This window comes from Callorhinchus milii, unplaced genomic scaffold (assembly GCF_018977255.1).
Source record: "Callorhinchus milii isolate IMCB2004 unplaced genomic scaffold, IMCB_Cmil_1.0 Scaffold1, whole genome shotgun sequence".
Lineage (NCBI taxonomy): Eukaryota > Metazoa > Chordata > Chondrichthyes > Chimaeriformes > Callorhinchidae > Callorhinchus > Callorhinchus milii.
Genome location: NW_024704742.1, coordinates 22,133,503 through 22,158,768, shown reverse-complemented (window position 1 = coordinate 22,158,768; position 25,266 = coordinate 22,133,503). Strand labels below are relative to the sequence as shown.

Here is a 25,266-nt window from a genome sequence, read left to right as displayed (position 1 = left end):
ACGCCAATACAGGGTTTGAAGGATATTTGGACAAAACCCCAAGTTTTTTATATCGGCTTTATGAGGTGGAGTGAGCATAGTCCACAGTACCTGACTACCCTGGTCAAAGTCGCAAACAGCATTCTCTCCATCTGCGTCCTTGTTCTCATTGATCTCTCCTCCTTTGACACTACGATCACGCCATCCTTTTCCACCGCCTCTACTCTCTCCACCTTCATGGTTCTGTCCTATTCTGGTTGCACTCCTACTATCCCAGCATATCCATTTTCTCGCATCAAACAGCTTCTTACACCCCTGCACAGTTGCAAGTTTTGTTCCTCAGGGCTCTGCCTCGCTCCTCTCCACCATCTATATGTTCCCTCTCTGTGACATCTCTGCAGACATGTGGTTCACTTCAACATGTACTTCAGTATATATAAATGTATATTGTAAGGTGAATACAGAAAATATTTCTTCACACAGTTGTGAGAATGTGAAATGCATTGGCCCAGAAGGCAGTAGAAGTAGAATCAATTGAAGTGTATAAAAGGAAGATAGATACACTTGAGAAGAAAGGCATGTGGAAAGTATAAGTATTAAGTAATGTGTTGAATAGGTGGGGAAATTGAATAATTTATATTTTGGTGTCCTTGTCTTTGATTTCTGCTTAATAAACTTTTTTTATTCTTGATGATGCTAGATTATGCTAGTGATTTTGATACATTTCATGTACAGTATTATAATTTTGAAGAGTAGGTTTCCATCTTGCTGTCATTAAACAAGCCACTTTTGAGCATCTGATCAGGTGAGGGATTGCGTTTTCTGTTTCTAAAAGCCATACCAGCCCTCGAAGGTCACAAACTTTGTCCTACATTTCTTGGTGATTGATAAACCCAATGTAGCAGTTGTATTCAACCATAAACTCTGAATTGATAAGTTCATTGCCGTCATGTAGCAAAATAGTGCCCTATATAGATCGCGCTTATGTTTGGTTCATTCAGCAGCCAATTCAAATCTTGTTAGTTGTTCACTAACTTGTTTATGTGAGATGTACAGTATGTTGAGTTTGGCTATTAACTCAAAAACATATTTTTAACTCTCAAGGGTTTTTCCTCGATCGTTTTGGTTATACGAATATTAAATAAGACATGAACTGATTCAAAAACTGCGTAAAAGTTTGCATCTTACCAGAAATGTTAATTTAACAATTAATGTTATAAGTGCATATACTATTCAAAAAGTGATGGCCATTTGGTAAATCTGACAAATTAAAGGTGATTAGATTGGTGATGTTCATATTGTGGAATGGGCAGCTTGTAGCCCACCACCCTTGGTGCTAAATGAGGTCTGGGAAAATTTTATGTAATCTGCCACACCATCTGTCTACGCCTTCATTCCTGAACCAAACTGGTTGGTGCCAGTGCTGCGATTCTGTTTTAATCCTACTCCTTTCACTTTCCTAAGAGATAAGCAAGAAAGCCATTCGAGGGTTAATGACATCCAACTAATTATTGAAGCAGCTGATAAAATGTGTTCATCAGAAATTTTAATATAACAACTTGCATTTATATAGCATCCTTCAAGTAAGAATGTCTTGGAACGCCTAACAATTATGGTGTCAGTTGCCAACAAAAGGGAAAAGGTTAGAGAGGAAGGGGAAGATGACCATAGGAGTGGTCAAAGACATAGCTTTTAAGGCAGGATGTAAAGACTGATAGAAAGCGGTGGAGGGAATTTATATAGTACTTCTGTATGCATTCCAATTATCCATACCGGAGTATCTCTGACTCTCTCTCTCGACTTTGAAATCCCACACTGAGACTTACCTCTTTGACCATGATTTTGGTAATCTTTTCTTTCCCCTGCCCTGTTTTGGGGAGTGCTACACAAGATTTACTGTAAGGTGTAGTGACTGTGTATTTGAAGATGAATACGGCAGCCAATCTGCACACAGAAATGTTCAGCATGCTGCCATGAAGTGAATGACCAATTTGATCTTCTGTTTGGCCAAGAAACTGGGAGAAACTTCCTTCTTTTTTGCCTAGTGCCATTGTATCTTTAAAGTCCACCTGAATAGGCATATGGGACTTTGGGTTAACATCTCATCTGAAAGACTGCACACTTGACATTGCAGTGTTCCCCAGCACTGCACTGGGGTGTTAATTTGCATGAAAGGAGGCAGGAAAATTCTATTGTTACCAGCTTCTTGAAATCTAAAATTATGTAAAATAAGCTCTGAGGTTAAAGGTGGAAATTGATTTAGTGCAGGCAGACCTATTTTGCCATCTAGTGGCAATCTATCTATCATACATATACTGTATTCCTAATTTTTAACCGTATAATACAGTTTGTTAAAGCTGTGTAACCTCATGATGATAATTTGTATCATGATATGAGATATTTTTAAGTTCTGCCATATGTTAAAGTTTTCCCAAAATTGTATTCTTGTATGGAGTCACAGAAACGTTTCAAAATAATTTGAATTTGGCAAATTAGTCTTCTATTGATTATACCCTTTTTATGTTGCTATTTTTAAATTTATAATTACTCTTTAAATTAAATCATTATTCCATCTGAGTCAGAAGGTTCTGAGTTCAAGTCCCACGTCCCAGAAGAAAGTTTCTCCTGGTGCCCTGGTCAATAATCCCCCAAATAAAATTGGTCACTCACTCCATGGCTGTTTGTCGCACAAATTGGCTGCCATGATCACCCATAAAACAGTCACTTCATTTTGCAGTATATCCTGTGAAGTGCTTTGAGACATCCTCCTGGCCACAAAGGCAGTGCTTTATCTGATTTTACTTATTACAGTATTATAAAAAGTGGAGCAAATTGGATTTGGTTTGGACAATATATTATATTTAGCTTTGCTTTGAAATGTAATGTGATTGTTTGGCAAACAAATTATAAACAGTTGTATGTCAGGGATGCATGATGTAAAATGTAATAATTGCACGAAGAGTAAAAATCTTTGAAGCTGAATACTGTATGAACGTATTTTATTCTTAAAACCTTCTTTCTCTCTTCTACGTGCTCCCTAAAGCTTCTGGAAAACACTTTGAAATTTTCATCCTTCATAAAAAGGTGTTATACAAGTGCAAACTATTGTAATTTCATGTTTATTTTCTCTGCACTTTTAAGTGTTGCATTATAAATGAATTGCAAAACAAATCCCACTTAGTTTTCATTTCCATGAAATACCTGAACACCCAACCACTTCATTTAAAAATTACTCCAAAGTTTGGTTTGGACACCACTGAGGCTTTGTGTAAACTAACGGGTACTATAAAGGTAACACTTTTTAAGTAAATAAAAGCTGCGATAGTTGAATGTTTATTTTTGTTTTCCAACCCTGTGATTATTTTCTCAGATAGTTACAAAAAACAATTTTCAACAAATTAAAATTACAAATTAAAGGCTGCAGCTCAAGAAAATTTAACTGTCCAGTTCATATTCGTGCAGATTGAAAACTGCAGGGTGCTTTGTGCAGCTATTGGATTTCACATTATTAATAATAATAATCCTTGCATTTGATACAGCGCCTTATCGTGTCTTCAAGATGTCTCACATCCCTTCACAGAACATACTGTAAAGTTAGTGACTATATTTTGTGGGCAAAACCAAATTGTGCAGACTCCAACATGTATCTATTTTAATGTGTACACTGCAAACAGTTATGATATCACTGAACATCTGATAATGCTGGTGATGTGAATTTTTAATAACCAATTTCTTCAGAATTTGATTTCAGCCTTTGGCAGTACAGTACAGTAGTTGTATTGCTGATATCAGTTTTTCACCACTAGAGTGAGCTGTAATATGTTACGATTACAGTAATCGAATCCCACTGCCAAGCTAGCACTGATTAAGACAATAATGAGCAGGCTTTTGTAATTCTGACCAGTGTGCTTAAAAAAGTCGACCAATTTTTTTGTAAAATTATAATACTTATATTTGAGAAATATAGAAGCAAAAGTTTCAGATGGACTAATAAACAGCAGCAGATCACTGAGGATAATTCAGGGATATTGGGCTTCACATTTAACAGAGAATGGAACAGTTGTACTCATTGAATAGAATTGAAGGGGATGTAACCCAGGTCTCAGTTATCGAAAACGCAAATGTCAGCAGGCCAGTTGACTTCTTAGACAAAAACAGCAAATCTAGAGAACGTAATTTTATGAAAAGTCTGAACAGGATTAGACATTAGAATGTATTTTCACCGAAAAGTAGCTGTGTGTAACAGCCAAGACCTTCAAAAATGGATATTGTAATCAAACAGCATACAATAAAAGTCACATAAGTCTTTTCCTTATAAATCATATAAATGCCTAAGTTGTACATGCACTGAGTCCCATTCAGTTTCCTATCAAAAATACTTAGATTTGTTTGCACTACTCATATTAATCACCTCCTAACTCATAATACCGCTCCCCTATTCTCCATTACTCCAGCACTTACCGGCTGCATTGAATTGCAGGAAGTGAAGTCCTGATCCGTCTACACATGCACACTTACGGCTGCATTAAATCACAGGAAACATAGTCTTGATCTAGCACTGCATGCGCAGAAGAACTTCATTTCTCAGATTCGCACTCAATGCCATACCAACGCTTGCCGGTAAATGCACATGCAGCGACGGGTGAAGACGCATGCAAAGTGTAGATTATTGATTAAATCGGATATTATCTGATTTATACGGTTTGCCTGCAACTCAGATGGTCCTGACTGATATGACTCATGTTAATTATACTGTATTTATCTGTTTGAGAACAGCATTGGTGCATATAGGGATAGGTGCAGACTGAGGTGATGTGTTCATGGGACACCCAACTGCTTCTTGAGCCTGGGCAAGAGCAGGTTATGTTGTCTTTGGTGAGAAAAGGCTCAGGTTTGAATTGTTGAAAATTGTTGAAGGATGGATTAATTGGAGTGTTACCTTGAATATCTTGGATATCTTTGACATTCTGCAGTATGCAGAACATTCCCCCAGAAGCTGGCAAATGGGAGGTGGGGAGGTCATGGAAAGTGTACATTTTCCATAATTTCTGGAAGGTTGCACTTGATTAGTAATTGGGCTTTCCTGACCCATGTTTTTTTCTTATTCTCAAAGAATAATGTGAATAAACTATAAAGTAAAATCTTTGTTTCTCAATAAAAAAAGTCCAAATGTACTCGAGCTGAAAGTATATCCTAACATTTACAATATTTTTGTTTGCCTTTGAAGGTTTTTACCGAGTTATTCTTTTAGTTAGGCTGGTTATTCTTTTATTATAGTAGCACAGTGGGAGTCTATGCCCACACAAAGCATTTTGCAGTAGGACCTTCATTTTTTAGAGTAACTAAGCCATTTCAGCAGATTTAAAGCCTTATTGGGTTTATTGCATAGATTTGTAACCTGATGATTCATCTAATCATCCAACACAGTCAATCCATAGAAGGAATCATGTACAAAATGATTTCTTCTATAGCAGCTGAATGTGTTTGAGAACAAGGCCTATTGCTTTATCAAATCAAAGGTACAGAATTTCATTGGCATTTAATTCACTGATGTTTTCTCTACTTTGTTAACTGAACACGTGTATGTAACATTTAGATTTATACAACAGTACCACCTCAACAAACACATCTGCAATATCTTAGGTTGCGAATGCTGTGGGATTTACCCAGCATTGGCAGCCCAGCAAATTACACTGCAAGGTATATTCTACAGTACTGACAACTGCACCTACATGACTGTTAGGGGGGAAGTTGTGAATCCTAACACATCGTATGTGGAATCTTCCACATATACATGGAAACCTCCACATCGTACATGGAAACCTCCACATTATACGTGGAGGCTAAAAGCTTGAACTGCCTATAGATAGACAAAAATAGCAGCCAGCACTGCTGGAGGCAGTAGGAGCATTGCTGTCTTTCACAACAAATTACCAGTGCTTTCATACAGAAAATTTACTTATCATAACATGTAGGAGCAAGAGTAGGCCATTCGGCCCTTCGAGCCTGCCCCGCAAATTTTACTTTATCATTTTACTTCATTTAAGTACTGAATGTGCCAAATACGTGCTAAAAACTTAGTTTACTGTTTCATTTTGCAAAATGCATACAATGGCATCTAAAATGCCATTGTATGCATCTAAAAAGCACTTAGCTCTTTGGCTTCCGGCAAAGGTGCCTGTGATGTAAACCATATTTTCTCTCGGGAATTCACTGTCAGGCACACACAGGCTCTCTGGTCTTCAACTCTGAGAACTTTGATTATTGCCAAAGCCTTGTGATCTTATGAGCCTGTGTACTGTACAGCAGATTCTTGCAAATAAAACACAGTTCACTTGGGATGACTTTTGCCAGTGGTTGTACAGTGGTCATGTCACAAATACTTTGAAGATGTCTGACCTGTATGTGAAATGGAATGAGCTATTAGGGAATACAACAAAAAATTACATTTGTATTGTGCCTTTCATGTCAGGGACGTCCCAAAGCGCTGGACAGTCAGGAATCTGCACCCGAGCTGGTTGTTGGGATCAGGAGGGTGGAGAGCAGGGAGGGTAGGGGTAGGAGGGTGACTGAAGGAACGGACAAAGAGGAGGGTCTTGTAGGAGGCAAGGGAGGAGGTGACGTAGAGGCACTGTGGGATGGAGTTCCAGAGGGTGAGGGTAGAGAGGCTGAAGGCCCAACCGTTAATGGTGGGGCGAGCAAGGCAGCGGAAATGAAGCAGCCCAGTGCCCGGAGAGAGTGGACAAGTTGGTAGGGGCTTAGCAGGCACAGAGGTAGGAAGGAGCAAGGCTGTGGAGGGCTTTGAAGGTGAGGACCAGGATCTTGAACTATATCCTCTGAGTGATAGGAGCCAGTGGAGCCGGGTGAGGATGGGGATGATATGGTCGCGAATAATGAATTATTTTCTGCTAATTTTCAATTCATTTAGCTAATGTGATGAGGTTAACTCTTTGAACATTGTGGACAACTTCACTTATCTTTAAGTGTACAATTTCTGGAGCGACTTTATATTGCAAAGTGTCCATTAGTTGGAGATTGGCAAGTAAAGCAGCCACTAAAACAAATTATCTGGCAGTCATCAAATTTGCTATTGACCTCCACAATGGACAATGTAATGAGGAAGAAAAATAGCAATGGAATGTCGGAATCGAGCCAGCCCTCTGTGGGGTCTCGATGGTCTGGTTCCTGATCCAAGTGGGTTCATAATATTCCAGGGCATTGTTGATGACAGCACAGCCCGCACAGCTCATCGGCAGGACTTGGAAGGGCAGACAAGTCACTGAAGGCAGGGAGTCATCCCACTCAACTCCTGTTAACCCTACAAGCCAAAGCACTAATGGGTAGGGTGGTCCTAACTAGGTAAGCAATGGGAAAGCTTCCCAGGCAGTGCCCTCAATGGCAAGCTACACGTTTTTCATGTTAGACTCCAGCAGTACCCTAACGCACACTCTGGGGTTCCCAAGCCTTGGCTCTTGCCAACTTACGCCTAATACAGAATTAGGTAAGCAGAATGCGTCTCTCCAAGGAGAGAGTGTGCATTCCGTTACAATTAACATCTCAGGAATTTCCATGTATAGGTGGGATGCATGGAACTCAGTTTGGGTTGGATACCCTTAATCATTGTGATGGGTTTCCGCATGTGTGAGATACCCAGCTGACGAAAGAAAAATAGAATGTGTGGCTAGATGTATGTTAAAGTATTAATATAACATTCTTCATTTTTTTTCAATATTATGACAACAATTCTTTTTTCTGATATATGCAAAGTGTCATTCCTGTATTATTGTTGCTTTCATTAGGTAGAAATTATTTTCTCTCAATCTGATCATAGTCTAAAAAGCCAGAAGTACAACAGATACATTTAAGGGATAAGAAAACTTATGACCAGTTTTTTCATAAATATATTTAGTAATTATAATACTTTTTGTTTATGCTAATAAGCACTATTGGAGGTTGGGCCTTCAGCCTCTCTGCCCCTACACTTTTGATCTCCATCCCACAGTCCCTTCACCTTGCTCTCTCCCTTGCCTTCTTCAACCTACAACTCAAAACCCTCATTTTCGGTCACCCTCCCACCCCTAACCTCTCTGCCCTCCAACCCGCCTGATCCCAATCCCCAGCTCGGGTCCAAATTCCTGACTGTCCAGAACTTTGGGACATTCTCCTGATGTGAAAGGCGCTATACAAATGTAATTTGTTGTTGTTGTAATAACATTAGTTGATAGCTGACATCTTCATTGAAACTGCAATGAAACTTTTTTCATGGAAGAAACAAGTTGATACTGTAAAAATCATAGTAAATTACTAGGCAACAGTTTTCATTTAGAAAAATGGATTTTGACTTCCAAAACCGGGAAAGTTTAACTTTCCTAAGTTCAACAAGAGCTACATTATTAATTAAACCAGCCAAGCTGTCTGTTAATAATAATAATAATAATAATAATCCTTGCATTTGATATAGCGCTTTTCACATCGGGAGGACGTCCCAAAGCGCTTCACAGAACACACTGTAAAGTGAATTGACTGTATATTTGTGGGCGAACGCGGCAGCCAATTGCGCACAGCAATGCCCACAAACAGTCGTAGATTGAAAATGACCAATTTAATTATTGTTTTTGGTTTTGTATAGTAATTTTGTATAGTAATTTATGTGACATGTATTCCAATAAAATAGTGCAAAGCACTTTTTTTTAAAAGGTGACAAAATCTTAGATTTCTATCTGCATTTTTGAAACAATATTTATACTCATGCATATTTATATACAAGTACTTAAAGTGAAAATTTTAAATGAAAGTTTGTGTAGCACAAATGGGAGCTCTTTCCAAGAGATCTAGAAATTATAACAATTGCTTATTTTAAGGAGAAAAAAAATCCATTTAGAGATTAATTAAATCTGATTCATTGCTTGCTGTTTGCTTGAGATCTGGGAATGAGGAAGTATCAAAGGCAACCATAATGAAATTCTTAGTTCTTGTCCCAAGGTTACTACATCGAGTTTCTGAAAGAGCTGTTTTACAGTCCCTTGTGCACAAAGTAAAACTAGACATCTGGCAGTTTCAAGAAAAAAATCATGTTTTGCATATTTTCTGCCTTTGTATTTGTAATTTGCTTTAGAGAGTGTTGTCATTTTTGAAGTCTTGCTATTTCTGTGGCGCAAGTCAGAGATTGGCTTTGACGTGTTCTGGTGACAATTTCATTGGTACATTTTGGGACTGACTGATTCTTTTATTCTCATCTGAGTTAATCTCTAAATAGAAGATTGTCTGCCCCCAAGAGTCCAGCCATTTGGCTCACAATTCAGTAGAGTAGGTTCAGTCCTGGACTCAGTTCCACATTGTTATTTAGCTTCAGCTAACTATCTCAGTTGAGCTGCTTCCTCCAAATGGGGATTCTTCCTGTGTGAGCCCAGGAAATAATTGGTTGCAACAATCTATTTAACTTATTATAATATGAATGTTATGAAGGGGTCACATTTCTACTCACCTGGACCATCAATGATTTTTGTGATTACAGAACTACGGAAGGGCCTTTTCTGAACTGCCTTACTATTAATTTGACTGTTGAGCAACAAATTGTAAAAATAATTCATTTTTGAGCCTAATCGTGTATTGATTTTCATTCAAGTTTGTCAAGGGAAGTAGACTTATTTTTCTGCTAAACAGCAAGATTTATGATCTTGAGTCTAGCACTAAAGAAAATTAGATAGAAATCTGTAACTGCTTCTTAATTGAGTTTATTAATTCAAGAGATGAAAGAAGAGGCAAGACAGTTTCTAGAGAAGTGTTTTTATAATTCCATTCTGATATAATCTTATAATGAAATAATAATAACATTTCTGATATAGACTGCCTAAATCTATTTGCAAGATTTCATGCAAATTAAATTACAGTGTATGTGGCTGTTCCTGGTCAGGCATTATTGACACTCTACCTCCTACACTGATATTTCTGCTCAAACAACTGTAAACTTTATTGAACATTTGTCGACGACAGTACACTACAGTGCAATTTATTTAAATGCAAGTTTGAAAATGATTAGGATTCCAATACTGATTTTATACTGGTTTGAAGTTTTAATACTATACTATCATTCTCTGAAGTCCCTTCAACTTGTGTCTTCTCTCTCTGCCTTCAGAGGTTTCTTAAAACCTATTCTTTGACTATGTCTTCGGTCACACTTAGACCCTATATATAGTCCCTCTCTTTCTTCCCTGCTCAGTAAATTCTATCATCTCAAAACATGATAAGCTGCCATATCAAATGCAAGGATTATTATTATTTTGTGAAATCCTTTGAAATGTTCATCTTGGATGAAAGCAGTCAGGAGTGAGGGATAGGTTGGGAAGGGTAGGATGAAGGAATAAAAGAAATTGATTGACCTATGACTAGTTAATGCACTACTGCTCCTCATCAATTGCAGACTTAATAGTTATAAAATATCAAATTGTTGTTACTTTTTTTATGATTGTTTCTGGATACCCCATAAATTTTCTAAAAAGACCTGATGAAATGTTGATAAACAGTTTTCCAATTACTGACTTTCAGATTAAATTCTGGAATGTAAATAATACATGTAATTAGAAACACGTGATGTAACTGTGTAATTAGTAACTGTGATGTCCTCCTGACAAGAGAGGTGCTATAAAATGTAATTTGTTGTTGTTGATAAATATATAGGGATAGTTGACAAATGTTTGATACTTTGCCATTTCATTCTATTTAAGTAGCTGAATTTTAAATGTAAATTACCTATAGTATTTTATCACATTCCCATCAGTAATCGAATACTTTTGCTGCAGTAAAAAACAAGCTTACTCTTTGGCAGTTTGACTTTGTCTGACAGCTCTGAAAATCTGGCATCTTTATGGGGTCTACTTTGTCATTCTGTATGAAAATGTCACCGTGAAATCTAGTAGCCCTGTCCATCATGCAAAATTATTAATGACAAATGTAGTCAGATGAAGTTATGACTACAATTTTCTGACGGGTGAAATTGCTTTCTTCTGTAACATTTTTGTATGGTAGCTTTAATTTATTATTCTGTACTGAACTACGGTTTGTGTTCCTTAACAAACCATAAAGGAATACAAGCTGTAAGGCTACAATAGTTTTACTTTAATTCCACATGTGTGTGGCACTTCTTTATTTACAAAGCTGCCAGCAGTATATTTAGGATGAATTGATGTGCTCATGAAGTTGAGCGATATCCATAATTGGAAATGTTGAACACTTTTCTGAGATTTTACGGCAAAAGTATTCACTGAGTAATCCCAGATCTAATGTAGAATAAATCTCTCCTTCCTCCAGCAATGATTTGACCTTTACATTACTGTTATATGTATTCATTATAAATTGCCAATGGAATTATTGGTCATATTTCTGAAATCGGAAGGTTCACAGTGGACTGTGTACTCTAATAGGTTAGCACATAGATTTTTCACCTCTGAAACACAAGTTCAAATCCTGTCTGGGCAGAGGGAACAAACTATTGCCTTCTTTGTTAGCTGGCAATGTGGGAGACATTCCACTTGGGTCTAGATTTACTTTTTCTTAGTATTTCACAATGTACAGAATTTGACAAATTGTTCAATTCAGTTTTAACTTTGAAGCTGGTTTTCTATGGTCTTCAAATAAACCTGATTCAAATTTAAGACTGCTTTTAAGAGTTGACAAATTCTGGACGCTCTGAATTGCTCCCTAAATAGAGTAAATCTAGCACTAGATGGATTTCTAACCCATTGTGTTTTAACCCATCCTCAATGTTCCCAGGTCCAATGTGGAATAAAGCTTTGGTTTGTCTTTTGTCCTTTCTTATCCTTAAGTTTTTGCAGCTCTGATGTGGAATAAAGCTCTCTTTTTCTTTTGTCTTTTACCAATACTGTGCCTGAGCTTCTGTTTTGAAAGGTGATTTTCTTTCAGCATCCATGCCATCCTCATTGCTTCTCTTTGTGAGATTGACAGTTACATTTTCATATAAAACAAAGAATAAGTATTTATTCTCTCTTTGAACAAGATGAAGACTAAATCATTTCCACCTAACAAAGAATGTAATAGTTTGTTCCCTCTGCCCAGACTAGATTTGAATTTGTGTTTCAGAGGTGAAAAATCTATGTGCTAACCTATTGCAGCACCCAGTCCCCTGTAAACCTTCAGATTTCAGAACTATGACCAATAATTCCATTAGCAATTTATAATGAATACACATAGTGGTAACGTAAAGGTCAAATCAATTTACAATACAATTTACACTTGTATAGCACCTTTCACACCAGACAATTCGGGATGTGTACTGGAAGGGAGGGAGCATGTCAAACGATCTAGGGAGATGTCTAGCGAGGTGAGCATCATGTGGGTGAAAACCCACCTGCTGATATTGATGCGGATAGAGCGGGTCCTGTAAGCCAGTTTCGGGCAAGCAAAGGGAACAGCCGGACCTGTATAGGTGAAGAAAGTTGCAGAGGTGTGGTGGGGCAGGACCATGGAGGGAATTAAGAGAACAAGGATCTTGAACTCGATCCACTCGGGGATGGAGAGCCAGTAGAGCCAAGAAAGGATGGGAGTGATAGGCTCATGAAGCCTGGTATGTGAGAGGTCATAGGCTGCAGAGTTCTGGATATTTTGCAACCTGTGCAGGAACGAGCTGGGAAGTCCGGCAAGCAGATCATTGGCATAAGCAAACCTGGAAATAATAAAAGTGTAACATTTGAATATTCTAGATCTTAAAAGATTCTCAACCTGAACGGAATCAATTCTACAGGATGACAAGTTGTGATACCATTACAACATCTAATAAGTCTTAAAGAATTTTCTTTTAGATAATAGGGTAGTTATCATGACTTTTTGGTCACCCTGTATAAGGACAAAAATCTTATTCAAGAAAAATATAAATTTTTACATGAACAATGTACACCATTCTTAATCCTCTCTGTTTCAGGGAATTATTATCACGCCACTACTACTACTTCTGTTTGTAAGTTGATATTTTATATTACTATTTATGTATAACAAAAAAAATATAGCTTCATGCTTCATATTTTCATTTTAACTCGGTAACTTATTTTCCTGTCGCACTAAATTTGATTTTCAGTTCATAAAACTGTGTGTACCATTATTACAACAAAATGCAAAATCTTGAGATAAAGTATGTGCACAAATTGAGTATGTTTGCTGTCTTTCCATTTAAATTGAATTCACTCAGTTTACCATTTTCCATTCAACTTGTATTGCTTTTTACTTTAATGAATAAAATCATTATACATTCTGTAAAGGGGTGATACATATTTATTTGTAATATAAACAGACTTTTAAAAGAAAACATGCAGAGTAAAACAAATCAAATATGTTCTTCCCTACTCTTCTGCTCACCTCCTCCGCTCAGATACCTTGGTCTTGCTGCCCAGCCCCCACTCTCTGTTCGACCATTCGTTGGCCTTCAGTTTCTGTGCCTTTAAACTCTGGACCTCTGTTTCTCTACCACTCCATCTTACCCCTCTTTTGGTATTTCAGTCCCACCTCAAATCCTGTTTCTTCTTACAACCCTTTGGCCATCTTGCCCTCCTCCCCGTCTTGCTTGGCATCCAACCCCTTCCCTGTGAAGTGTTCCGACATAACTGTATGTGAATGGCGCTGTATAAATGCAAGCTGTTGTATTGTTGAAAAGGCATAAAAAATATTTTTTTTTTAAAATAGTGTTGCAAAATAATTATTTCAGGCTAGAAACGAATAAACAGTTGCTCCATGTAAAAATAAAAAAAAAATCTTAACTGCAATTTAGCCCTGTGTGTTTTCCTTTCACTTTTACTATTGCACGTTCAGTTGTTTTGTCACGGATTCTTACTGTTGATTATTGCCAAACGTTGTTTTTTTTGTTTCTGCAGCTTGGCTCTTCTTCTTCAGTGCCTTTTACATCAATATTTTCTCAGCTATTCATGACAGTTGTGGTTCCACTCATTGTAGGTCAGGTAAGCACAATTACTGTGGCTTCATAAGTATTTCTTCTTTTGAGAGCTTTTTTGGAATGATGTAGGTGGTTACTCTGATATCTGAAAGTATAGAATGATGCTTTTCAACAGATCAACTACAATGTTCCCAACAACTACAGAAAATATTATATTGCCTTTATACTGTAACACATGTTAGTTGGGTTCAGTCACAGTTGGCCATGTTCTTGATGAGGTGCAATTGAAGACCAATTTCAGGTCCACAGAAAACCTATGCTATAAGTGAGACAGCACTATATTGAATGGTGCTATAACAGGGTTCCCCTGTATCTCAGCACTTTCCTGCATATAACAATCTCTTACTCTTTTTNAATTCTTTGCATGTTTGCTGATGAGAAAGAGATCTAGAAAAATCTCATCAAAACTGAATAGAAGCTGTTATTTTTCCCATTAATTCCTAACTTTTAAGGAGGCCACGGTAGTGAGATTTGAAGTCTTAAAGCCCAGGTTAATGCTCCCAGGCTTTTATTAGTCAATTTGCCTTTCAATCTAATCATTGTAATGCTTTGAAGTGACTAAGAAACACTTAAAAACTGATACGTTTTAAAGTTGTCTCAATTCACTCTTATTGCTGAAGGTTATCCTGAAATAATCCACTTTAAAATCCTAACACAATAAAATAAACCTTCCAGACAATATTGTTCACTTACAAACTATTACTGTGTTTTAATCCCAAGTGATATTTACTTTGTGTTTTGTTTGCAACATTTGGGATTTGTCAACAAAGCATTTTGGTCATTCATCCATCTACACATCATTGTGTCCATTCCAAATCTATATTAGGAGAAACTAGGTATGTTTTGTGCATGCTAATTTTGAAACTGCTGGAAACTTTTGTTACGTTGTAGAGTTGTTGATTCAATATGACTCTGTTTTTAAGTTGTAGCTTCCATTGGTGGTATTCTGGCTCTGATTGTTTATCTCCTCATAGTACTCAGGACCCATTTACATTTTTCATAATTTATTTATGTAACTTATTTACAATGTCATAGTTGCATGAAGGTGTTCCATGTTTGTTTTCAAATGAGGCAGAGATCTTTGAGACTAGTTATATTGTACACCATAATTACAGCATTGTCATTTTCAAACAAGAATCCCAACATTGTTTGCCAGATAATAACAAGATAATACAATGAATTTAGACATTATCATTACAGTAATTTCCATCCAACATCTAACTAAAGTGTAATTGAATAACAATGCTTTCCCCATGCACTGAACCAGAAAACAGGATAGGTTGTGTGTTCTTCAATCTAAAAAAAACCTTTCCTCAGTTCCCAGCACAGTACATACATGTAATCATCATTGCTTAAATTTCAGCCTACAGAGATGAGAGTTGGAAAGAAAAGAATGTTCTGTAGCAATTAAAAGATGGGTGAACATTGCTGTGAATGCTAATCTACTTGTCTTAGAAGTGTAGAATCCCCAAAGATAATTCAGATCACTCTTTGTCATGTCATGAAGTCATTTGCAAAATAAATTAAAAGCAAACTGTCATAATACAAACCAAAGGCAGTGAGGCAACACAAATCTGGATAAATAAAACATGAAATTAATGCCACCAAGATAGTTATTGTCTTCCATCACAATTTCACATTAAAAATGATAATGTGTTTGGGGATTTATATTTATAAAGTACTTAATTTTTTTAAAAAAAAGTTTGCTTAATCTGAACCAAATAAACCTTAGTATCCATTAGTCAAACAGTTTCAAAGAATTGTAAATATCCTTTCAATTTCTTTCTATTTCTGATCATATTTTTAATAAAGTAGTGCATAACAATGACTTTGTAGATAGAACTGACTTGAAAAAATCACGAGGCCTATTTGTACTGGGCACTGAATTAAAAAAAATATGGTTGAAAACTGTGATGATTGTGTTCACTAATATGGATTCAGTAAAACTCAGTTAATAACTTAATTTCTATTGATGATATTTGATCTGTCTCAGATCATCAACATCAATTTAACTTGGAAAGCACCTTTCATCTAAAGGATTGTGTCTCAAAGCATTTACAGAGACGGAGCCCAGGCTAGTTGGGTGGTGGGGGTGTGTGGGGATTAAGGATAGGCAGTAGGTGATCAAAGGCAGTTAAAAACATTGTTTTTATTTAAATAGATTTTGAATACTGAAGAGGGAGGGAGGTGGAGGTATTTCAGAAGAGAGTTCAAGAGAATGAAGGCAAACGGTCTGAAAGCTCACTGCCAATGGTGAGCATAGGGGACATAAAGCAGATCCACAGCTGGCAGAGCATAGGGAGTGGACAAGGAGTAAGACTACAGGTGATCTCATCACCTCCACACAGGAGATATGGTGGGGCAAGGTATGGAGGTACTTAAAGGTATGGATGAAGCTCTTGAAATTGATCCGCTGGGAAAGGGAGTAAGAATGTAGTGGTGGGCTTGTTTGGCAGAGAATTCAAGCTGTGGAGTTCTGGATGATCTGGAGCATGTGAATCGTAGAGGGGGGACTGGATAAAGGCATAAAGAAAGGTGGTGGGGGAGGTGGAGTGTGTCAAACAATATGGTGAGATTTCATATTGGTTCTGCGAGCTAATCTGATGAGTTTAGTAATTAACAATTATTGGGGGATTTTTTTTATTCCTTTTAATTCTGCTGGAATACAGTTATACAGGCTGCGTACCTCTCTGATATCTGATCCAAGTGGCAATTCTTTGTGTGTGTGGCCAGTTGTATGTCGGCAAGGTATTTGATTGGAGAGGGTATCAGAGCTGACGTTGATTCTGTTATCACCCAGAAATATGCTGTGATCACTGGACACGATCTGGAATACGTATACTGCTGGGATGTTCCCCTTCCTAATCTAGGGTTTGAGTTTAATTCTAGCATCCAACTACTGGTCTAGCTGAGAATAGTTTTAAAAAAGTTAACTTATTATTGATCAGAAATCAAATCTATGACCCTCTGCAGTGTATACCAGTATTAATATTCAGTCATTATTCCCCCAGTCTCTGGAACTCTCTTCCTCCATTCCTCCACCTTGAAATCTTGAAATCCCACTTCAAAACCTATAATTTTGACCGCATCTGAGGCCACCTTCCTCCCCCTTTCCCCCTAATTCAGCATCCAACCCTACCTCTTTGAAGCCTTCTGAGATGTTATTCTGTTGATTTTAGAAATTCTGTGTACGTGGCCTTGATGGGTTGTAAACAATTGGTATTTTACAATTGTCCATTCACTATCATTGTTATCTTTATTGATAGTTTGTGCTGCAATTAAGAACTCACTGTCTCGCACACAAAATCTATTCACGTTCCACCTTCTTTCTCCCTGTCTTCAAAAATATCCTAAAATCTTCTCACAACCCATCTCTTTGACCATACTTTTGGCCATCATCCTCATGCACCCTTCCTCTACCTTTATAAAGTGTTTCATGTGGAAGTACAACTTGATATTGACAATACTTTTCAGTTACAAATATGTAAATAAATCTCTAATTAGTTAATACAGAACACATATCTATCTCATAATTAATTAACAAACTATTGAGAGGAACTCTACTGTAATTTATCCAATAAGATGAGATGGTACTCAAATGTAGTTTTATAGATATTTTATTCTATTTATTCTTCAGATGTTAAAGATTTATTATGATACTTTTTGCAAAGAGAAAGGAGTTAGTTAACAAAATATAGTGAACAGCGCCTCAGAAAAAGAATGTGGAAACTTCAGAACATGTATAATTATGCTATCATATTTGTCACAGGACTGGGAATTCAACTTGCCAAAATCCGTAGCTAAGACAAGAATCATTTGTTTTGTTCCAATTTTACTGTCAACAAATTATTGTGTTTTGAAAAAAAAGGCTAGCTACCTTAATTGTCAGCTACAATAAATCTTAAATACAAAATGTGATTTTTACACATTTAAGCCTAAACAAATACAAAGATTAAGATTGAAGACCTTTGGTTTGCCATCTTATGGCACTTAAAGCCGATGTGCCCTGGAGTGGTTTTAACTATGATGCATTTGAACAGTGTTCAATCAGTAAAGTTGCTATGCAATAAAATGCATTCAGATTTCCTGTTTTGCATTTATTTTTTATGTTTCAGAAACAGTTAACGTTATCACAAGTGGTCTGATATCCCCTCTGCCAATTATGACATGTAAGAGGTACATTTATTTGAATAAAGTACTCCTGTGATAATCAGGGACAAAGCTCAAGTGAATTCATGACAACACTTTAAAAGCTAATGAATTGCTTAACATAACATAAACATAACATATTGGAGCAGGAGTAGGCCATTTGGCCCTTCGAACCTGTCCCACCATTCAATCATGGCTGATCTTCGAAATTATACTCCAGCTAATACCATAACCCTGCCTTATCCCCGTATCTCTTAATTCCTTTTGCAATAAGAAATATATCTATCTCAGTCTTGAATATGTTCAAGGACTGAACGTCAACAGCCCTTTGGGGTAACGAGTTCCATACATTCACCACCCTTTGAGTGAAGAAGTTCTTCCTCAACTCAGTGCGAAAGGGCTGGCCTCTGATTTTAAGGTTGTGACCCCTGGTTTTAGTTTCTCCAACCAGGGGAAACAATCTCCCACTATCTACTCTATCATGCCCTTTGATGATCTTATAGGTTTCTATAAGATCCCCTCTAATTCTTCTATATTCTAGAGAATATAGGCCCAAATTGGTCAGCCTATCCTCGTAACTCATCCCCTTCATCCCTGGTACTAACCTAGTAAATCTACGCTGCACCCCCTCCAAGGCAAGTACATCCTTCCTTAAATAAGGAGACCAAAACTGCACACAGTATTCCAGGTGTGGTCTCACCAGGGCCCTATACAGTTGCAGCAAGACTTCCCTACTCTTATACTCTAATCCTTTCATAATGAATGCTAACATACCGTTCGCCTTCCTAATTGCTGCTGCACCTGCAGACTAACTTTCTGTGATTGGTGTACAAGGACACCCAAGTCCCTCTGGACGCTAACACATTCCAATCTCTCCCCTTCTAAAAAATAACCCGCTCTACTGTTTTTGCTACCTAGGTGGATGACTTCGCACTTCCCTACATTATACTTCATCTGCCACCTACCTGCCCAATCACCTAACCTATCTATGTCTCGCTGCATTTTTTTAATGTCATCCTCTGTGTTGACACTTCCTCCTAGTTTTGTGTCATCTGCGAATTTAGATATATTAACTTTGATGTCCTCATCTAGATCGTTGATGTAGATGGTAAATAGCTGAGGCCCAAGGACTGATCCTTGTGGCACTCCACTAGTCACATCCCGCCAATCTGAAAAGGACCCGTTTATCCCTACTCTTTGTTTCCTACCCGTTAACCATTCCCCAATCCACATTAATATGCTCCCCCCAATTCCATGGGCCCTTATCTTTTGGACTAACCTTTTATGCGGCACCTTATCGAATGCCTTCTGGAAGTCCAAATAGACCACATCCACTGATTCACCCTTATCTAGTTTACTGGAAATATCCTCAAAAAACTCTATGAGATTTGTCAAACATGACTTCCCTTTTGTAAAGCCATGTTGACTTGGCCTAATTATATTGTGCTCCCCTAAATACCGCACTACCACATCCTTAATCAATGATTCTAAAATTTTCCTATCACTGATGTGAGACTAACTGGCCTATAGTTCCCCATCTTTTCCTTTCCACCTTTTTTAAATAGTGGTGTGACATTTGTGATCTTCCAATCCATGGGGACTGTTCCAGAATCCAAGGAATTTTGGAAGATCAGACACAAGGCCTCCACTATCTCATAAGCTACCTCTTTTAAAACCCTGGAATGCAAGCCATCCGGACCAGGGGATTTGTCACTTTTTAGTGCTAACAGTTTCCCTAGCACCAATTCTCTACTAATGAAAATTTCCCTAAGTTGCTCCCTGTCCTTATCCCTTTGGTGCCTCTCTATTGTTGGCAGACTTGTTTGTCTTCTAGGGAGAAGACAGATGCAAAGTACCCATTTAGGGACTCTGCCATGTCCTTATCCCCCATTACAACTTCTCCTGTCTCTGACTGAAGTGGACCAACATTTACCCTCACTAGCCTATTCCTCTTAATATATTTGTAAAAACTTTTGCAATCAGACTTAATGTTCCTAGCTAGTTTACCCTCATACTCCTTTTTCTCGCTCTTAATGAGTTTTTTAGTTTTATTTTGCTGGTTTCTAAAACTCTCCCAATCTTCAGATTTGCTGCTTTTCTTGGCAGTTTTATAAGCCTTTTCTTTTAATCTGATGCTTTCCCTAACTGCGCTCTAGTTAGCCACGGATGAATTGCTTTCCCTAATTTTTTCACCTGTAGAGATTATATCATTGCCAATAATGTAATAAGATTATTTTTCACTTGCAAGGTGTACAATGAATTCATAAATGACAATTATAAATTGTTTTCTCCAACCTCACAAGCGATGATCATTATTGTACAATATTACTAGCCTTAATGCATCCTATTTATAACACTTGTAGTGTAATTTCAAATAATAATAAATGATGAACACCTCATTGAACACCTCCTTCTGATGGTGGAGAACTCCATGGTTGAGCATTGAAACATAGAATATCAACTTAAATCAGCTGATATCCTGCAAAGCTTATGGACTGCCTCTGAGCTCATACAAGTGGTTCTTCCATTTTCGCTCAGTTCCAAACGAGGATGACAGTCAAACAGTTTTTGAAAAGCTCCTCGGAACAAACGATTGTGCCAAAGTGATGCGCAGACTTGAAACCAGTTGATAATTAGGAACTGAAATTCTGCCATTTTATAATATGTTCGATACGATAATTATCAGTTATGAAATGTTGCCAATCCCCCTCCCCCATGATATACCAAGTGTGCTGAATTGAGGGATTACTGCATAGGTTTGCAATAATAATAATAATAATAATCCTTACATTTTGATATAGTACCTATCATGTTGGGAGGACATCCAAAATGCTTGCACGGGATATACCGTAACGTGCAGTGGTTGTTTTCTGTGGGCTAATGCAGCAGCCAATTTGTGCACAGCAATGTCCCACAGTATGACTGATGTTCATTTGTCATGGCCTGATTGGCTTCCAAAGAAGTCATGTATCTAGTTCCCAAACTCAAATTGTTATGAGATGTCAGTTTCTTTGTGAGCCTAGAATCCCATAAACCTATCAAATGTTGTAGTAACGCGTATCACTGTAATTTATTCTCAATACAATAGTTATTTACTTCATGAGTGTTTTGTGGCATATTGCCTCCAACTACCTAATCACTGCATTTTTTAGTAAATTCTTAAAAATGCTCTGAGACATTTTGTTGACATAATAAAGTTCTATATCAAATGCAAGGATTATTACTATAAATAACACCCTACCCTTTTCAGTGTTCCATTCTTTCTACAATCTACAGCCTTTTAAAATTCAATCTTCTAATCCCTGCTGCTTGATTTATTATCTTCTCCTATTTCCCATTTTGAGCCATTCATTTTTCGGCCCACATCCTCTGGAACTTCATCCTGGAATCCCTCTGCCTCGACCCCTCCCTTTGCCTCCTTCTAGCCCCATCTCAAGACCTTCCTCTTTGACTGTGCCTTCAGCTACACTCAACCCCTTTTGATTTCAACCCGCAGCTCGAGTGCAAATCCTTAGCTGTCCAGACCTTTGGGTCGTCTTACTGATGTGAAAAGCATAATACAAATGTAATTTGTTGTAGCTAGCCTGGCACTTTGGCGTGACTTTTAGGGGCAGCTCGGGTGGGGAAGGGATTCTTCCCACCGAGCTCTTGTTAAGCCTCCAAACTAAAGCCTTAACTAGTAAGGTAGTCCTAGCTGTAAAAGTAGTTGAAAGTTTGCCAGTGTTCTCGATGGCAAGCTATGCAGTTTTAGCTGGTTAAATTCCAGCACGACCACAACACTCACTTGGGTCCCACAAGCCTTGGCTCTCCACAGACTGTCTCTGAAACTCCGGAATTGGGTAAGTAAGGTGTGTCTCTCACGGAAGAATGCACACATTCCATACATGGCAATTTCTATTGGTAGGTCGCATAAATATCTGGAACTCTCAGTATTGTTTGATGGGTTTCTGCATGTGGCAGGAATCCAGCTGACCAGAAAGTAGTATTTCCAAGATCTGGGATCAATATTATTCTAACATTTGTTTCACTTGTCAAATAGGCATATGTTGCATTCTATTGATTGTAATATTACTCTTGTATAACTAACTACATTTGTAGTAGATTATACTCAAGTTTATATTTATACCAAGGTAATATTACATCAGTTCTATCTGAGAAATATTGATGCAATTTGTGAACTTAAATGACAGTCACTCTCTTACTATGCATTAGTAACTAAAGCATGTCTTCTGCACATCAACATTCACGCAGCTGTTAATGGTCTCTGCAGCAATGTCATCACTGGCACAGAATAAAGCCTTAATTAAGAATAAAATATTACGGGAGTGTCGTAAAACTAGCTGGAATTTAATTTGGATGTCATTCAAAGCCCATTTAAGTTTAAAAAGGTTTGTATATTCAAATTGATTTCAATTCCCTTAACACTACTGGAAATTGATTTATCATTTGGCACTGTCCATTTGTGAGTCCTAACTTAGCAACTCACTAACGATATCGTGAACGTTTCAGAGATCAGTGTATTGCCTAGTATACAGTATAAATAAAGTCTTAGACTCCTTGGAGAGGAGGGGACCAGTCTTTTTGCCTCCCCGTGGGAGGTAAAATCAGGGGAACTGCCACCCCCCCCAAAATAACCGAATAGCCTGTCGTTTCTCTTGATTAAATATTAACCTTTTATTTCTAAAAATGTAAATAGCTTAAATAAATTACTCGTGGCATTTTCAACTTTTGCTGTTTAAGCCTGGATGTATTAAGGCAGAGCCATTGCTTGTTGCTGGTGATGTTCTTGCTGGTGTAACATGTCTCAGTTACAGTTTCTGATCCTGGGAAGAAGTCAGACAATCAGTCCCCTTATTACATTGGTGCCAAGTCAGTCAGCCATAGAGAATGAGTTGAGAGGAAATTGTTGCAAATCTCTATTGGAATACAATAGATGTGTAATCTGCATTCATCTGTGGTGCTGTATTTTAGTGATTAGAGTAAGCGTGAGGACCTGGGTTCGATTCCCAGGTGGGGCGAAATGTTGGGCATGTTTCCTTACTTCACACACCTCTGTTCAGTAAGTAGGAACACGATTGTTAGTCGATTGGTGGAACGCTTTTCCGGCGGTAATAATCCCTTCCAAAAAAAATTATCTGGTCACTCAATCCACGACTGTTTGTTGGACACTGCTGTGCGCAATTGGCTGCCGCATTTCGCCCACAAAATAACATTCAATTCACTTTAGAGTATGTTCTCTGAAGTGCTTTGAGACTCCTCGAAGACATGATAAGGTGCTGTATCAAATCCAAGAATTATTATTGTTACTTCAGTAATTTACAAATTTTATCGGATCTTTGCAATTTGGGAAAAGAGTTCCTCTCATTTCTTAACTTTCTCGAGTTCCTTTTGAAACCTGGTGCCCTTAATAACAGTCAGTGCATCCAACTTCAATGCTAAAGAGACTTGTATTTGAATCTCACCCTGTCATTTGAACTCAGTTGTTTTCTGGATGAGTATTGATGGCCAGTGGGGGTTGCTAAATTATATGCATCTTATTGGGAGGCGGCTGGATTCTGTATAATATTGACAAACATCTATGGGTTGAAACAGAGTTGTGTTGGCAGTTATTGGGGGGAATGAGAAAGGGAACGCATAATTGAAAAACCTTTGGCTATAAGATTGTGGCAAGAAAACAACAGAATATGCAAAATATTTTATAGGTTAGATATGTCTTAGGTTACTTACAGAGTACATTTCTCTGCTATACTCAAAACGGCAACAACAAATTGCATTTATGTAGCGTCCCTCACGCAAGGCAATGTCCCAGAGAGCTTGGCAGTGGCGGAACATGATGCCAAGTCGGGGGGAGGGGGAGGTGACCGTAGGTACGGTCAAAAAGGAAGGTCTTCAGACATGACCTGAAGATGGAAAAGGAGGGGACAAGGCGGAGGGATAGAGGAAGAGTGTTCCAGAGCTTGGGGCGTAGTTGCCAAAAGTGAAACTGAGGACACAAGAGACAAGCAGGGGGCTGGAGCCAGTCGAGCAGAGGCACCAGGTAGTGGGTTAGAGAGAAAATAGGTCGGAGAGATAGAGGGGTGTCAGGGCATGAAGGTATTTGAAGACAAGTATGAGGATCTTAAAATTGATCTGTTCGGTGATGGAGAACCAGTGGAGCCTGGCTAGAACTGGTGTGATGGATGTATGGAGTTTAGTGCAGGTGAGTATGCGGATGGCGGAGTTTGGATTAACTGGATTTTGTGGATAGTGGAGCTGGGGAGACCGGCGAGGAAGGTAAAATGTGGGCTAGTCACAAATTCAAAGGAGCACTGACTGGTGCACGAATTTTACCTTCTATTTTTCAAAGCAGCGTATTTAGTGAGCTGCATGAACAATTTGAGGCTATGGGGCTATGAACTTGCCCCATCTAGGTATTGACTGCTCAAACTTGCTTTTTTCGTCTTGTTGCATTGGAAAGAAAAGGTTGAGATTACTAATGTTAGGTTTCCACGCATGCACAGAAAGTTAACACCTTGAAAGGGACAAAGGAGTCCTGTAGCTCAGTGGTTGAGCACTCGCTTTGCAAGCGAGAGACCTGAGTTCAATTCCAGGCAGGTCAGGGCGAAACCTTGGGCAAGTTTCCTTACTCCACACAGAGCCTAATAATAATCCCTCCAAAACCAAAAACAATAATAAATTGGTCATTTTCAATCTACGACTGTTTGTGGGACATTGCTGTGCGCAATTGGCTGCTGCGTTCGCCCTCAAATATACAGTCAATTCACTTTACAGTATATTCTGTGAAGCGCTTTGGGACGTCCTCCCGACGTGAAAAGCGCTATATCAAATGCAAGGATTATTATTATTAAGAAGTGGGCTTTTTGGGGGGATCAGTTGGCTGTCTGACACGTGTGGAAACCCATCACCATACCTGAGCAACCAACCAAGTTTCATGAATCTCCCTCTGCTTGTTCAGCTCGGACAGCAATAATCAACAGGGCTTTGGCTTCCATGGTTAACAGAGGCTGAGTGGTAAGTCCTCAGTGACTGGTCTGCCCTTCCAGGTCCTGCTGATGAGCCAGGCTGGCTGGACATGTAGCTGAGTTGCTGAGCAAGTCTGCCACAAGACACCTCATCCTCTGAGTTCTCAAATTAGCCTACTTCACTCAGTGATGGTACACCCGTAAATTACACTGTGTAAA

The 25,266-nt window shown here is 38.2% G+C and overlaps 1 protein-coding gene across 1 annotated transcript in view; it reads left to right on the top strand.

The window, feature by feature from the left end:
- The window catches only part of slc10a7 (solute carrier family 10 member 7), a 99,238-nt gene that overhangs the window by 52,921 nt on the left and 21,051 nt on the right, over positions 1-25,266 (top strand). Inside the window, exons 6-7 of the mRNA XM_007899159.2 lie at positions 12,914-12,949; positions 13,857-13,940. Coding sequence (XP_007897350.1) covers positions 12,914-12,949; positions 13,857-13,940 — 120 coding nt within the window. The remainder of the gene's footprint in view (positions 1-12,913; positions 12,950-13,856; positions 13,941-25,266) is intronic.